This window comes from Pseudorca crassidens, chromosome 9 (assembly GCF_039906515.1).
Source record: "Pseudorca crassidens isolate mPseCra1 chromosome 9, mPseCra1.hap1, whole genome shotgun sequence".
NCBI lineage: Eukaryota > Metazoa > Chordata > Mammalia > Artiodactyla > Delphinidae > Pseudorca > Pseudorca crassidens.
This window is the reverse complement of record NC_090304.1, coordinates 16,350,893-16,368,783: the sequence shown is the minus strand read 5'-3', so window position 1 is coordinate 16,368,783 and position 17,891 is coordinate 16,350,893. Positions and strand designations below refer to the sequence as shown.

Genomic DNA, 17,891 nt, shown 5'->3' with positions numbered 1-17,891 from the left:
TTCATCATTGTTTGTTTGCTCTTTAGTTCTTCTAGGTCTTGTATTTTCTCCATTCTATTTCCAATATTTTGGATCATCTTTACTATCATTACTCTGAATTGTTTTTCAGGCAGACTGCCTACTTCATCTTCATTTGTTTGGCCTGGTAAGTTTTTTCCTTGCTCCTTCATCTGCTCTGTATTTCTCTGTCTTCTCATTTTGCTTAACTTACTGTGTTTGGGGTCTCCTTTTTGCAGGCTGCAGGTTCGTAGTTCCTGTTGTTTTTGGTGCCTGCCCCCAGTGGGTAAGGTTGGTTCAGTGGGTTGTGTAGGCTTCCTGGTGGAGGGGACTGGTGCCTGTGTTCTGGTGGATGAGGCTGGATCTTGTCTTTCTGGTGGGCAGGACCATGTCCGGTGGTGTGTTTTGGGGTGCCTGTAACCTTATTATGATTTTAGGCAGCCTTTCTGCTAATGGGTGGGGTTGTGTTCCTGTCTTGCTAGTTGTTTGACATGGGGTATCCAGCAGTGGAGCTTGCTGGTTGTTGAGTGGAGCTAGGTCTTAGCGCGGAGATGGAGATCTCTGGGAGAGCTCTCACCGATTGATATTACGTGGGGCGGAGAGGCCTCTGGTGGTCCAGTGTCCTGAATTCGGCTCTCCCACCTCCAAGGCTCAGGCCTGACACCCAGCCGGAGCATCAAGACCCTGTCAGCCACACAGCCTGGTACGTGGGGAGTTTCTTGCCTTTTGGGGAGTCTGAGGTCTTCTGCCAGCATTCAGTAGATGTTCTGTAGGAGCTGTTCCACATGTAGATGTATTTTTTTTTTCTTTTTTGCGGTACGCAGGCCTCTCACTGCTGTGGCCTCTCCCATTGCGGAGCACAGGCTCCAGACGCGCAGGCTCAGTGGCCATGGCTCATGGGTCCAGCCGCTCCGCGGCATGTGGGATCTTCCCGGACCGGGGCACGATCCCATGTCCCCTGCATCGGTAGGCGGACTCTCAACCACTGTGCCACCAGGGAAGCCCTGTAGATGTATTTTTGATGTATCTGTGGGGAGCAAGGTGATCTCCATGCCTTACTCCTCTGCCATCTTGAAGGTCCTTCTTCTTTCCTATTTGTTGATTGATTCATCAGTCAGTCATACACTAACCCATTCAAGAAGTATAATTCCAGAGATATAGCAGTAAACAAAACTGATATTGTTTTTGGTTTCATAGAAGACAGCCAGTGAACAAGTAGTTGGGAATGTGTTGCATTTAATGACAGGGTATGTTACGAAGGAAGCTAAGAGTATTGGAGATGATTTCTCTGAGAAAGTAATATTTAAGTTGAGACCTGAATGCTGATTGACCCTGGGAGAAGAGATGTTTCCCAGTAGAAGAAACAGTATGTACAAAACAGTATGTACTCTGAGGTGAATGTGTTTGGCAAGTTGGAGGAACTGACAGAAGATATGTAAATCTAGAGCATGAATGCAAAGGGGATAGTGCTAGAGTCTGGAGTTAAGCAGCACCATATCCCAGAAGGCTTTAGAAAACCAGGTTGATATGTTTGGACTTTATTGGAAGGACAATGTAGACATTGTAGAGTTTTAAGCAGTAAATTGATATCATCCTAGAATTTTAGAGAGATCATTCTGACTCCCAAGTGGAAGGGGCAAGAATTGACACAAGGAGACCAGTAAGGTTATTTCAGCAATGAAATGTAAGATGAGGATGGCTTATATTAGGATGATGGCAATGGGAATGGGTAGAAGTGAATTGACTAGAGACGTGTTTAGGAAATAGAAATAGGACTAATTTCTGATGAGGTCCTCATCAGAAGTCTTGTCTGACAGAAGGATAATGGTAGTTTGTTGTTTTTAATTATTATTGCCAAGCTTCATTAAGTATTTTTTATATGCCACGCATCATGCTAATGAATCTCGTTTAATCCCCAACAATCCTATAAGGTAGATATTAATATTTCTGTACCCATTTTACAGACAGAAAACAGGCTTACAGGGATTCAATGCATCGTCCAGGGTTATACAATTGCTAATTAGCAACCTCCAGGTCAGCTTGAGCAACTGGCTGCTGTTTCTCTAAGACAGGAGACTGTGAGCCAGGACAGTTCTGTAGAGAAGAATGATGATTTCGTTTTGGGTTATGTTAAACTTGAGAGAGCTGTGAGAAAACCAAGTGGAGTTTCAAGTAGACAGTGGCATCTGGTATAAATGCCCTCCTTTGTGTTGAATGAAGCACAAGCCTGATGTAGCCAATCATGGCAAGCAGAATAGGACATGGAATTTTTAGGAGATTGATCAGGAACATTATCAGACTAAGTATAGTGTCTTATAGTTCCATTAGATGTGTTGAATGGGATTGGATTTCCAAAGTGAGAATAAGACTTTGAATTCATATGTATTTCCTTTTATTCGAAAACCACTAACGGTGTTAATTAAAGCAAAACCTTTAACTTAAAACTGGGTAATTAGCTGTGATTTCAGAAATGTAAGTAGAACCGTAATTCATGAAATTGATACGTATTCCTCCCGTTCGCTGAGATTTAACTACCAACCTTCTGCCATCCTTCTTTCCTCATCCTCTCTTCCAACTTTATGTATGGCAAATCTTATGTGGTTTTGTAATGAGCGTCACGTAGCAATTTATAATTCAACAGCTGAGGTGAAATGTTCTGTTGTGTTGCTTCTGACTGGATCTTAATTTTTCAATTTCTGAGTAAAAGCGCTGCAGTTTTAAAGCCTTGTAAACTCTCTTTTATTTAGAAATTGCTACTCGCAAGTGTAGGAAAACTGTAAAGTTTGCAAAATGTTTTACTTGGTGTTCCAAATATCATCTGTCAAAGTATGAACATGTGCTAGCTACAGCAATATGTTAAATAAGGCAAAGAAGAAATTTTCTTTGCATCACTTTCCAAACTCTGCAGACTGTAAGATTAGATCCTCTCGAATGAAGTAAAGAGGGTAAAGGAACAATTAATTAGGATAAATTCAATCAGTATAGTTATTCTGGTTAACTGTTGCCTAGAGCTCTCTTTTAGAAGGATCTCTCCACTTCAGTGCTGGTCGTGAACAGTAAAAACAGAGAGACCTTGGTTGTCTTGCTGCAGCCCCTATGGTAGTGTTGGGTGCAAAATAGGAGTTCAGTGAATACTTGTTGAATAAATGACCACACAGCAATAACAACTCTTTCTCCTCCATTTATTAACATACTGGTATGTCCCAGGCATTGGGTTAGAGATGTTATGCATATTATCTCATTTAATTCTTATCCCTATTTTATATATAAAGGCGATGAGGAAACTGAGGCTTGTTGGGGTGAAGTCACCCGCATCTTGTTAAGATCTGGTAGTAGTAGAGCCAGGACTGAAACCTGGGTCTATTGGACTCCAAGATCCATCCCCTCCTAGTTCAAAAGCTTAAGACAGGAGGTATTTCTCCCTACTTGTGCTGTTACTTTGGTCTACATTTAAATGTTTTTTAATTTATTTTATTTTTTTGGCTGCATTGGGTCTTCGTTGCTGCATGTGGGCTTCCTCTAGTTGTGATGAGCGGGGGCTACTCTTCGTTGCGTTGTGCATGCTTCTCATTGCGGTGGCTTTTCTTGCTGTGGAGCACTGGCTCTAGGCGTGCGGGCTGCAGTAGTTGTGTCGTGTGGACTCAGTAGTTGTGGCTTGCGGGCTCTAGAGTGCAGGCTCAGTAGTTGTGGTGCACGGGCTTAGTTGCTCCGTGGCATGTGGGATCTTCCCCGACTAGGGCTCAAACCCGTGTCCCCTGCATCGGCAGGCGATTCTTAACCACTGCGCCACCAGGGAAGCCCCTACATTTTCAAAATTCAGTATATTTTGAAATATAGTGAGGTAACATTTTTAAAAATTCATTTTTATTAGCGAACTCTAATAGGTTTTCCATTTCTCTAGGCTTTATATGGGCGCTTGAACTGTATTAGTGTATCCAACTACAAATGTGACCAAAATGTAAACTTACTATAATATTTTCTACTTTGATATGGTAAGGAGATACAGAAGACTTTGTATTATTTCACATATATTAGGAAGCCCAACCATTAGGAAGTGGTTTTTTTTTTTTGTCTTTATTGGAGTATAATTGCTTTACAATGGTGTGTTAGTTTCTGCTTTATAACAAAGTGAATCAGCTATACATATACATATATCCCCATATCTCCTCCCTCTTGCGTCTCCCTCCCACCCTCCCTATCCCACCCCTCTAGGTGGTCACAAAGCACCGAGCTGATCTCCCTGTGTTATGCGGCTGCTTCCCACTAGCTATCTGTTTTACATTCGGTAGAGTATATATGTCCATGCCACTCTCTCACTTCGTCCCAGCTTACCGTTCCCCCTCCCCGTGTCCTCAAGTCCATTCTCTACGTCTGCATCTTTATACCTGTCCTGCCTCTAGGTTCTTCAGAACCCTTTTTTTTTTTTTTTAGATTCCATATATATGTGTTAGCATATGGTATTTGTTTTTCTCTTTCTGCCTTACTTCATTCACTCTGTATGATAGTCTCTAGGTCCATCCACCTCACTGCAAATAACTCAATTTCGTTTCTTTTTATGGCTGAGTAATATTCCATTGTATATATGTGCCACATCTTCTTTATCCATTCATCTGTTGATAGGTTGCTTCCATGCCCTGGCTATTGTAAATAGAGCCGCAGTGAACATCGTGGTACATAACTCTTTTTGAATTATGGTTTTCTCAGGGTATATGCCCAGTAGTAGGATTGCTGGGTCGTATGGTAGTTCTATTTTTATTTATTTATTTATTTATTTATTTTATTTTGCGGTACGCGGGCCTCTCACTGTCGTGGCCTCTCCCGTTGCGGAGCACAGGCTCCGGACGCACAGGCTCAGCGGCCATGGCTCACGGGCCCAGCTGCTTCGCGGCATGTGGGATCTTCCCAGACCGGGGCACGAACCCGCGTCCCCTGCATCGGCAGGCAGACTCTCAACCACTGCGCCACCAGGGAAGCCCCTATTTTTAGTTTTTTAAGGAACCTCCATACTGTTCTCCATAGTGGCTGTATCAATTTATATTCCCACCAACAGTGCAAGAGGGTTCCCTTTTCTCCACACCCTCTCCAGCATTTATTGTTTGTAGATTTTTTGATGATGGCCATTCTCACTGGTGTGAGGTGATACCTCACTGCAGTTTTGATTTGCCTTTCTCTAATGATTAGTGATGTTGAGCCTCCTTTCATGTGTTTGTAGGCAGTGTATTTTTAAACCACCTTGATTTCTTACGTCTGATTAATCTGGAAAAGGTAGCCGGTTGAAGGTGGTCTCTGTGTGGTTACCCATATCTGTTATTATTGTGTTTGTTCAGATGGACTTTTATTCTCTACTAATCTATTGTCATTTGCTCCTCCCGCATGCCCAACCCAGATACCAAAAATCTAATTTCCTAATGACATCATTATCTCTATAGCAGCTGGTTTTGATAAAGGATTCTAAGTCCAGTGAGGTCAGAAGCAGCAGCAAATGAATTTAGAAGAAACAAATCTTGTGTATGTTCTTGTCATTTTTAAAAAGTGTGAGATGTGGAAGTGATTTTTAAACAGTAGTATGATGTAATTTAGAATATATATATTCTAATATATATTTTATATATTCTAATATATATTCTAATATATATATTCTAATATATATTCTATATATATATCTATATATATCTATATATATATCTCTATAGATATATCTATATATCTATATATATCTATATATATATCTCTATATATATCTATATATCTATATCTATATATATAGATAGATATCTATATATTCTATATATATATAATATATTCTAATATATTCTAATATATATATATAAAACATTCAGAAATACTCTGTGTATTTTCTGAGTCTAAAGTACTATACATATCAGTATTGGTGTTTAAGAAAGTTCTGGATGGCGAACGTGGAGAGCACTGCTGAACATGGTGCACTGACAGTTCCTCCCTGCGAGGATCTCGCCACCTCCTTCTTTCCACTTACCTGTCGTTGTTCTTGGTCTGTTCTCCATCTGCCTCTGTTCTCCATCTGCCTCACCTCTTCTGTTGAGCTCCTCCCAATCTTGGAACTCCACTGAGAAACTGATGGGGAGTAGTTTATATGTTCATGGTCCTGTGGTGGTTGGAATTCTGAGATTATATGGACATACCTCGTTTTCTGAAAGACATGGTGTGTTACACGAGTTAAAAGGCTTTTTCAGGTCATTGAACAGAAAATATTCAATCTGTCTCTGGTGCCTCACTTGAAGTATTCAAGAAAACTCACTAGTGAACAGATATTTAATGCCAATTTAAAATGCTACCATTTAAGAGGGATTTTCAACTATCTGAAAAATGTTGGAACAACTTGTGGCATTGTTTGGTTTGGTGAATCCTATAGTGAATCCTCTAATATAAGAAGATGGCATTGCATGCACCCATTCTAAATGAGATTAAATTATAATGGAAATATTTCCATCCTTCCCTCCTACCCAAAGCCTGTTTTCTTCCTTTTCCAAGTCCCTGAAAGCTTTCCGCCTGCTGTTTGGCTGTTGCTGCCACCTAATGTCTCAAAATAAAATTGCAATGAGTTTGCCTTTTCCAAAAGATTCACATTATTGTGCAATTTATGGAAATAACTGTTTGAGAGCAACAGTTGTTTTTCTTTAACTCTTAAATAATAGCACCCTGAAGTGATTACTTATTGTGAAGACAATATGGGTAGCATATATTCCGCTAGTAAATGTGGAGCTAATAAAGCAGGAAGGGATTTAAGAGTCCTAGTCCCTAGTAAAGGACAGCTTGCTAGTGTGACCTTGACGTGTACTTCCCTTCATAATATCAGGCTCATTGCTCTGAAAGATCTGTTCTAGCTTTAACACCTTTTTCTTTTCTGTGTGTAATTTTGGTTATAAAAGTATAACCCTTATACATGATGCTGTTTATTTCTTTGGGTTAACGTTCTCAGTGTTGACTGTGTTTTCTTTTAGAGTTGTGTTAAATAGATGGTCACGTTTTCACTGTATGAGTAGATAGCTTTGATGGCTTTCCTTTGCTCGATTAGCAGAGACAGATCTGAAGATTTTCTGTTGTAAATACAGCCTTACCCAGAGTGACACTTCCTTGCTTGCTTAGTTATGTGTGGGCTTCTTTACCTTGACTTTGGCCTTGTAACAGAAGTTGCAAAGATTGCAAAGTTAACTGTGCTGCTTACAGAGTTCCTGGATATTTTTCTTTAATCCATATCTGGACTTTAAATATTTATAATTACACTATTCAATTTTCTTTACAGTTTTGAAATAGAGCATTAGTATTTCCATGGGCTAGAAAGAGATCTGAAGATAGAAAGTTTTCTAGATACAGGAGAGTGAAAAGAGATGGAGTTTGCTGTATGTGACAGCATTTTCTTTATTTTATTTTTAAAATAATATTTATTTGTTTATTTGGCTGCGCTGAGTCTTAGTTGTGGCACGTGGGATCTTTTAGTTGCGGCATGCAGGATCTTTTAGTTGCGGCATGTGGGATCTAGTTACCTGACCAGGGATCGAACCCGGGCCCCCTGCTTTGGGAGTGTGGAGTCTTAGCCACTGGACCACCAGAGAAGTCCCCGACAGCATTTTCTTGAAATCATGAAGAATGTTACAATTTGGCAAAAACCTTTCTTGAGGATTCTGTCATCTTAAACTGACTTTGTAAAGAATATTTTGTTTATGGATAGTGTTTTAACACATATTTTGGTTGTTGCTGTTTCTCTTAGTAACATTGTAAATAAGACATTCATCCTTTATAATTCTGTAGATGGTTAAGACAAAGTTGAATGAACATAAACCCTCACCTTCAACTAGTTTTGGCTTAATTGTTAACAGATCTTTTATAGAATTGATTCCTAGACCGCTGGTGGGTGGAGAACCTTTTGAATAAAATAAAAATGGATTTGAACCTGCTATTATTTTTTTGTTTAGATACCATCCCTATTCAGATGGGCAAGAATCTGAATTAAATACAGTTTGCTTTGCTACTGTCCTTTGCCTACAGACTTTTCAGACAGGTTTCAGTGATCTTGTTCAAGCCATCCTGACCGAATTGTACCAGTAAAATCTTGAGACTCAGCCTGAAATGACTGGCGTACTGCTAAATATAGAACTCTTATTGCTTTGAACTGCTAATTTTGTTAGTCTATTGAAAAAGTTCCTATTACTACCATCAGGTTTATCAGGCCCAATTCCTTATAAGCTTGAGCAGAACGACCAGAATTTCATTATCTTTTTGCTGCTGAAACCTTTCCTTTCTGATGCTCTACAGTTTTATTAAACACTGCTGTCAGATTTCTGTTTATTATCCAATTATTACTCACAGTTTTTCCTGAACTGAATACTGAATGAAGGCATAGGATGGCTTTAAAGTACTGGTCAAGAACCTAGCCTCTGAAGTCAAATTTCCTGAGTTTGAATCCTAGCCTTACGTTGCTCTATGCTCTTGCGCAAGTTATTTAACCGCTGTGAACTTCAAGCCTTCCCGCGTATCCCAGATGAGGTCTGGGACAGGCTCCCATAGCACTCTGTACTATGCAATGAAATAATTGTTTTAATCCTTTTTGTTTAGTGCCTTTCTCTTCCTACTGGATAGTTTGCTCCATGATGCCAGAAACTGCCTTTTTCTTTATGGTTTTTCTAGTTCCTGACACGTCTTGCACATAGATGAATGGTAAATTTTGTTGAATGATTAAATGAGCTCTCATTTAAGAGGTAAAGAAACTGAGATGTGTATCATGCGTGACTTACCCCAATTCATACATTTTCTGAAACAGTTATAAGTAGAACTCAAGTTTCCGGTCTCCTACATAATAGTACTTTCCACTCTTTCTATTACACTATGAAAATTGAAGATCTAGAGAGGGGTTAAGCAATACCTACAAATAATTGAATTACAGAGGCAGAATACACACATACTTAAAGGGGCTAGGGAAGTTGAGAGGCAAATAAAAAGTCCTTTTGCCAGGGGTTGGGTATAGAAAGGCTTAATGAAGGAGGAAACATTTGAACTGTCCCTACAGGTAGATTTTGGACAGGTCACTCTAGACATAAACAGCATTTTATGTAATTGTATGTATCATCTTAGTCTTGGTATCTTTAATCTCTTTTTTTTTCAGTAAATCTCTAAAATATATATTTTAGCCAGCTAATGATCTTGTCTTATTTCAGTGAACAATGTGGGAATATCATATGAGTATCCGGAATACTTTTTGGATGTTCCTGACTTAGACAGTGTAAGTTGTTCTTTATAGATTATGGTCACAAAAAGAATGCACGTAGATGTGTGTGAGACAATATGGTATAGCGTTCGGGCTCTGAGCACTAGAGTCCAACTAACGGCTGAGGTTCACACCCTGGTCCTTCTACTCTACCTGAGTTACCTGGGGAATGACCCAACCATACTTAGTCTCCATTCTCCTGTCTGTAGAATAGGCAGCTTTACAGAGATGTTAGAAGGATTGAATGAGAAAATATTTATCACCTCATTTGTACAGGGCCAGCTTCAATAATAGCTCCAGTTTTTTATTATCACTTTTATTATATCAAAACAGCTCTGTTTAAGTATCAGGATTCTAAACATCAATTTAAAAACCATAAATGTGTAATATCAATATAAAGCAATATGGTTGATTCAGATAAACTAGCTCTACCAAAATGAAAACTATATCCTTGATGCATGTATAATTCTTTAATAAAAACTAGGAAAGCATATCATTGAAGGAATATGTAAATTTAAAGAAATTATTGAAAATCTTATATTCAATAATTTCTCCTTTCCATGTTAGCAGAGAGGAAACTGCATATTTATTTTAGGTTTAGTATGTCTTTTTGCTTGCACATTTCACTTGTACATATACCTTGAATTTTGTATATTAGTATGAATTGCTGCATTTGGTAGAGAAGTACTATAACACAGAGTAAAATAAAATCTGCCTCTTTGCCCCAACTCCTCTCATTTTCCAAGTTCTTTATTGTATCTGGGGAAACTTTCAATGCATCTCTGGATCACTTACATATGTATCTAATATGGTTACTTCCATGATCAAATCTATATAAAATTATCAATATTTCTTTTGCAGACCATCAAGAAACTGATAAATGTTAATGTTCTTTCTGTTTGCAAGGTAAGCATCTTCTTTATAAATATGTCATCTTCTTTTGTTTTTTTTCTATTTAAAAACACTGAATCAGTTTGTTCATTTCAGTCAGCTCTTGTTTTGATGTAAGTACATATTCCAGATGAAAGCGATCTATTTCCTCCTGTCTTCAGGAAATAGAACTAAATGCCAAACAGGTGTCTGTATAGTTTTACTTTTTAACAAATGAACATTTATTAAATGCCTCCTATACGCAAGCACTGTAGTAGGCCCTGGGACTATACAAACTAACTTAGGCTGAAGATAGATTGTTTTACAAAGTTTTCATCTGCATATAATGCATCACTGATAAATTGTTTCTGTTCCATATCCCCTGTGGTCTACTTAAGGTGATGAGCTAAAGGTTGTGGGAAAGCATTGTATGGGGAGTGTGGGACCATAGGGTAATGAGAGTGATTTTTATTAGCCACACATGAAAACTACTCTCATTTCTAGTTGCTAGGCATTCATTATAGCCATGTCGCTCGTATATGCCAACAAAAGACACCACAGCTAATATATGATAAAAGGACGAATAGCTAGGAAGTATGAGCATCTGAACACCATTCACCCCCCCCCTTTTTTTTTTTTGGTCACACTGTGCGACACGCAGGATCTTAGTTCCCTGATCGGGGATCAAACCCCTGCAGTGGAAGCATGGAGTCCTAACCACTGGATTGCCAGGGAATTCCCATTTCCCCCTTCTATTTTAACAGTAACTACAATGAGATACCACACCTTGATTATACATACCAGACCAGAAGAAAATATTGCCTGAGGCAGAATTTCCATACGTAATGTTGGGTAGTTTAAATTTGAACATAGTGTTGGAAAAGCCTAATTATTTTCATTAACTCTTATATACTAATTTAAGAAAACCAAAAAAACATTTAGCTCAAAAGTATTAGAAGTGACCAGATAAATATAAATAAGAACGTAATTATTAATTTTTACTCAATGGCGTAGTCTTGATCCTTTTTTCTATTGTGATATTTAAAAGAAAAGCTCTCCTTGGGTCTTCATTTCCTGAGAAATCATAACCCTTACATGGTTGATTTCAAGTTACAGGACCCTAAAATCTTAACCCTTGGTCAGCTTTTCATATATGGCTGTGCTTCTCCCTGTGTAACATATATGTTGCTTTTAAAGTATGTAGTTAATTCAGTCTTTATAATTTCAGTCTTTAGCAATATGGTTGATTCAGGTAAACCAGCTCTACCAAAAAGAAAGCTACATTGTTGATGCATGCACACTGTGTAACATTTGGTAGCTTGCTACCTAAAGGCACCTCTAATGAATCATACTGTAATATGACAAATAATTTTATAAAACAAATAATCGCTGTATCTCTTCGTTGTTATTAACCAAGATTTTTTCTCAAGTAGTTTGTGAGGCAAACTATCAATACAAACAGGTGCATCTGTGATTAGCTTTGGATCAAGTCCCACATGCAGAAAATTAATGCTTTTAAAATGTGGTTAAGAGGACTTCCCTGGTGGCACAGTGGTTAAGAATCTGCCTGCCAATGCAGGGAACACAGGTTCGAGCCCTGGTCCGGGAAGATCCCACATGCCGCAGAGCAACTAAGCCCGTGTGCCACAGCTACTGAGCCTGCACTCTAGAGCCCGCGAGCCACAACTACTGAGCCCGCGTGCCACAACTACTAAAGGCCACGTGCCTAGAGCCTGTGCTCTGCAACAAGAGAAGCCACCGAAATGAGAAGCCCGCTCGCCGCAACTAGAGAAAGCCTGCGTCCAGCAACAAAAACCCAGTGCACCCAAAAAATAAAGAAATTAAAAAAAACAAAGCAAAACAAACAAAAAATGTGTTAATGTGCATGTATCTGTATAGTTTTAAAGGTATTTCCCTTGGCATACTATGTAAATGTAATCGTTCTTCAATAATCTGTATGAGGTTTCAAGTTAATTAAATAACTCCATCATTTACTAGTTATATGGCCTTGAGTGAATTACTTACCCTCTGTGCTTCAGTTTTTCATCTGTAAATTAAGGATGATAATTCTCTTTACCTCACAGAGTTGTTTTGGGAATTAAACAAGGTAATATGTGTAAACCTCTTTAGAATAGTACCCAGATCATACTAAAGCCTCTAAAAAATGTTTCTATTACTTTGTTAAACTCAGAGTTGATAAAGATTTTTAGTAAACATGTGCAACTGTTACTTTTTTAGCAAGCAAATTATTATTATTATTTTTTTTTTGGCTGCATCGGGTCTTCGTTTTGGCACGTGGGATCTTTTTGTAGCGGCGCATGGGCTCTTTGTTGCAGCACGCAGGCTTCTCTCTAGCTGTGGCTCACAGGTTCCAGAGCGCACGGGTTCTGTAGTTTGCAGCCTGCCAGCTCTCTCGTTGTGGCACTCAGGCTTAGTTGCCCCGCGGCACGTGGGATCTTAGTTCCCAGACCAGAGATCGAACACACATCCGCTGCATTGGAAGGCAGATTCTTTACCACTGGACCACCAGAGAAGTCCCATAGCAAGCAAATTTTTTGATCAAAATTAATATCACTTCTAGTCTATAGTTTGTTTTATGGTTTTGCCTTTTGAAATGACTGATTTGTACTATTGTTTTGATAATCTTTTCTAATACATTTGACCAAATGCTTAAAAATAATGAGAGTTAGAAAATAATGAGTGTTTTATTATGTACATGTGTTTCATAATATATTGTAATGAGTTAATCATGAAAAATATTTTCCAGTGTTTAAATCGTATTTTATAGAATTGTGGGATTTTAAAAAATATCTTTATTGGAGTATAATTGCTTTACAATGTTGTGTTAGTTTCTGCTGTACAACAAAGTGAATCAGCTGTATGTATACCTATATCCCCATATCCCCTCCCTCTTGAGCCTCCCTCCCACCCTCCCTATGCCACCCCTCTAGGTGGTCACAAAGCACTGAGCTGATCTCCCTGTGCCATGCAGCTGCTTCCCACTAGCTATCTATTTTACATTTAGTTGTGTATATATGTCAGTGCTACTCTATCACTTTGTGCCAGCTTCCCCTTCCCCTGCTGTGTCCTCAAGTCTGTTCTCTACATCTGTGTCTTTATTGCTGGCCTGCCACTAGGTTCATCAGTACCATTTTTTTAGATTCCATATATGTGCGTTAGCATCCGGTATTTGTTTTTCTCTTTCTGAACTTACTTCACTGTGTATGTCAGACTCTAGGTCCATCCTATAGCATTGTTAATGCTAGCTCCAAATTAGTCTCCTGATAATTTTAATTCCTCTATCAGATAAACTGTGCAAAGTTTTTACTCTAGATACATTAGTATCTTCACCTGAGATCTCCTGCTTGTCAGTACTTCTGTGTTTGTATACCCTTACACTCTAAAACCCTGGCTTCCTCTGTCTCCCAAAACATGCATTTTGGGCTGGCAGTCTACAGAATAGTAGTGATAAAAGGCCAAGGTCCTGACCTTGATCTGTGAGAACCAGTCAGCTTGCTGTGCTCTGCAGTCACACACCACATCCTTCAAGCAGCATCTGAGCACAGATCAGCGTGTGCTGGTGGTGGTCACCTCATGGCCCTGCTTAAAGATGAGTAGTACAGTGGTGGGAGATGTGGATGAAGCACCGCCAGTCCCCAGTCCCACAGCACTGGAGAGGATCTTTCCGTTTTCTTTAAAGTAACGATGAAATAATAATGATGCACCAGTCCTAGTATCTTGACAAATTATAAAATGCTTCTCCCACCTCTTTATTCTTCCTCTTCCACTTTTCTTTTTTTCCCATGGGCATGGATACTTTTTCCCACGAAATGAATCAGAGAGAAATGCCAACTTATTAAACATCATGCCCTATCATATTGTGAGCCATACTCATGGGAAGTATCACCAACAGAAGGGCTGGATATATGCTTAAAATTTTTATACGTGAACCTCTTTTTGCAAGTCATATCCCATTTACAAAGCACTAAGGGAGTTTGCTATTTAAAACACTTTTTCGTTAAGCCAAATAATCATCCTTTAATTTATCTTTCATGTAAATATGCATTTTCCTGTCCCTTTGTGATAGGTACTTTTAGTGGAAAAACAATTCAGAATTCTTGATTTATTCATCCTGGAATTAGTAACATCTGGAGGATAGCCAATTAGTCTTCACTGTACTATAGGCAGGATCCAGGTCATTACCATCTCTGTAACACAGTGGACTAGTGATCGTTCAGGTGTGGATATGGTTTGATCAAACAGCAGGAGGTGAGTGATGTGCAGTGGCCAGAAAAGTAAATTAGGACATGATTGTGCAGGTCCTTGAGTGCTGTGCTCAAGAGGGCAGAGAGCCTTAAAGTAGAAACAAGGTGTGATCTGGTGTACATTTTAGAAAGACGGTTCTAGTGGCAGCGTGGCCTGACAATGTGTATTTTATGGTATGTGTGTTGATCTTGTACTGAGAAGGGGCATTCACCTTGATGGAGTTCTGTGTCTATCACTCCCAGGTTTAGTGTTCTTTCGTGCTGCTGTGATTTGCCCTATAGTATATTTTGATGAATTGTGCCTGTTGTCCTTTAGTTGACTGTGTTATGTTGCAGGGCCAGGGCTACATTTTCAGTATCAGTGGCTGTTTGGAGCCCTGGGGTAACTTAAAAGAAGATGAAAATTAGTCTGGCTCTAGAATCTTACAAGGTTTTCTGGTGGCTGGATATGTGTGGAACCAGGGCATGGATGTCTGCAGCCTAATGCCTTAATAAATGTATCAAAAAAGGCTTATATGAGAAAGAGAACAACCTCTTCTCACCATCAATATTGGTCCAAGTTTTTTCTCCTCACCAAACCACATGATAGGGGCTGACCATCTGAGAAGTGTGCCAGGAAAGATTGGAAAAGTCAGCTTGCCCTTGTGACCTTGGGTTTGTGCCCCTAATTTGGAGATATTTCCTGGGTAGGGCCCAGCATCCGGTTGGAAGCCTGTGCTGCCTCATGAGTACTGAATGACCTGGCTTGACCTTCCTTCAGGTCCCGGATTAGTGCTTGGTCCATGTGTTCCCATCCTGTATCAATAGGTCAGATGATAAAAATCGTATCAGTCCCCCATTCCAATAGAGGAATAACAGAAGTGAAATATCCTGACCGAGGGAATTACAGGTCATCAGCAGATGAAGTGGCGATGAGTGGTCCCCAGAATATTGAGGAAGAAATATTAACAAGAAGAGTTGTGACTGTAGACCCCTGATGTTCAATTAAAGAGTCCAGATTAGCTCTCCCAGGCCTTTGTCTCCCCAGTTCCATCTGATTATTTCACTTTTCATCTTATCCAATAATTTAGGATTATTCCTTTCTTCTCTCTCAGTGACTGCTTAACTGGGCTTTCCTTTTACGAGGTTAGTTGAGGTAACCCAAGGGGTATTTAGAAGCCTTGTTGCTTGCTTTACAGTTTTGCTCTCAATACATTCAGGGTGGATTAAATTTAGTCTTGTTCTTTTCCCTGCAGAGCAGGAACGTGCCAAGGTGAGGAGAGCAGTGGTGTGGAAATTCTACATAGGTGACTGCTATGGCAGGTAGATCAGCCTTCAATTGGAAGAAAGGTCCTCCTAGCCAGGGCTCTTTTCCTTGTGATTTCAGATGTTCTGTGACTAAAATCTAAGGTAAGGCTTATTTTGCCTCAGGAACAATGACCTTCAGACCAGAAGTGATGGAGTTTAGAGATAATTTCTTTAAATTAATTAATTTATTTATTTATCTTTGGCTGTGTTGGGTCTTCGTTTCTGTGCGAGGGCTTTCTCTAGTTGCAGCAAGCGGGGGCCACTCTTCTTCGCGGTGCGCGGGCCTCTTACTGTCACGGGCTCTCTTGTTACGGAGCACAAGCTCCAGACGCGCAGGCTCAGTAGTTGTGGCTCACGGGCCTAGTTGCTCCGCGGCACGTGGGACCCTCCCATACCAGGGCTCGAACCCGTGTCCCCGGCATTGGCAGGCAGACTCTCAACCACTGCGCCACCAGGGAAGCCCGGCGTTTAGAGATAATTAACCCTCCAGTTATTGAGCCACACCCTTCTACAGTAGTTTCAGTTTTATGCCTGGAAGGGGTTTCCATCTCAGAATATGGAGAGTTTGCAAATGAAATTGTTGTATTGCTATTGGTTATTATTAGAGAAATCATGGAAAATGGGGAACGTGCCACAACTCCAGAGACAGGTATATAGAAGTCCACTTTCAAACAGGTAGCACACTGAGCACCAATCCAAAGACAAGTTCTGAAGCAGATCTTCTTTGCATTGTTTGTTTCTGTTTTGAGATCACTTGTTTTAACATCTGCCACATTCGGTGTTGCCTTCCTTCTCTAGGCCTGACTTTCTTTGATTCCTTTAATGACAGACAGTTTGAGGACCTCAAGGCCCCATAGACTCTACACTCCTTTTCAAATGAACATGGCCCAAACCATATTACCTGCACTTCCCACAGTTTACCTAAGTCTTCTGAAGGTACTGGGCCCTGAAGCTGCAACTGGGCTTGGTGAATACAGCGTACGATAGGGAGTGGCCCTTCCTACACATGGATCCCTTAGGAGATTTCCAGACCATCATTCTGACAAATAGAGGGGATGTCCCAACCTTCTTTATTACCTTTCTTAGAACAGAGAAGGAGGTGGGTGGAGGTGTGACCCAAGGAAAAATTTATTAACAATTTCCACTTACAGTGAAGTACCACTGAGTTTTGTTTTAGTTGGGAATGGGGAGGAGGAGTATTAAGCAGGGGATCAGAATTTAGTTCTTCCTTCATCAGATAATCAGCCAAAGTGGAAACTTGAAACCACGTCTTATTAGGAGTGGTTGAAAGAACTAGAGATGTTTAGCATGGAGAAGGGACGCGTGACGTCACACGCAGGCACATGCGTGCACACACACATCTAATCAAGGCTAGTTAGTTCAGCCTCCTAAGTATTTTGCAGATCAACTCACTTTTTATCCCCAGTGATAAAAGGTGAGTTCCCTTCTGATTCTAGGCCAGAGGTTGCAAATCAGTTGTCTGTGGGCTGGATGTGCCTACCAACATATTTTGGTTGGCTCCAGCTGTGTTTTCATATTGGGACATTTCACACCCAAATTTCTAGCTTCTCTTGGGAAAAATCTAAGACTAGGGTAACATAGACCTAAACTGCTGCATGGCAACAAGTGATTAGAGCTGAGTAACAGCTGAGCATGCTGAGTAATTAGGCCTGCACTCTCCAGGTTACCACAGTCACCACTAGTCTGACTTATGCACTCATTTATGTTACCCACCTGGACCTTTTAGACATTGGAGTTCCTGTTCCCCTGTTCAGTAACTCCAAGTATTCAGTCTGCTCAAACTGAATCATTGCTTGCTTGGTTGAGTTGAAGAATTTGAATGGCTTTGACTAGATCAATCTCTTCCATCCCTATGATTATCTGAAATCAAATCACTTGGAGTATGAGGCCCTTTGCATGCTTTTGAAAAGTCAGTTTTTTTCTCATAATACCACTATGTATTCATTGTACGTCACTTAGCCATAATGCTATGCCCTGCCCATGGGATAGACAATAATAATAAATGTTTGGATGGATGGACAGATGGATGAAAAAACACAGGAGAAGCGCTTGTTTACTTTTTCTTACATGGATTTGCCACTGGCATGTGACCAGTAGGGGGAGCCCTGTATTAATTTGGAAATCCATCAGAAGAATCTCTGTTCAGCAGTCTAGTTGTATTTAATTTAGGGATTATGCTAAGAATTTATCCCCCCGACTCTGCCCCAAGA

General features: G+C 40.0%; 1 protein-coding gene across 3 annotated transcripts in view; it reads left to right on the top strand.

Moving 5' to 3' along the window:
* HSD17B12 (hydroxysteroid 17-beta dehydrogenase 12) overlaps nt 1-17,891 on the top strand; it is a 189,510-nt gene that overhangs the window by 137,642 nt on the left and 33,977 nt on the right. For all 3 annotated transcript variants that reach the window (XM_067749340.1, XM_067749339.1, XM_067749341.1), the window contains exons 5-6: nt 9,189-9,253; nt 10,100-10,144. In XM_067749340.1, the coding sequence (XP_067605441.1) occupies nt 9,189-9,253; nt 10,100-10,144 (110 nt within the window). The remainder of the gene's footprint in view (nt 1-9,188; nt 9,254-10,099; nt 10,145-17,891) is intronic.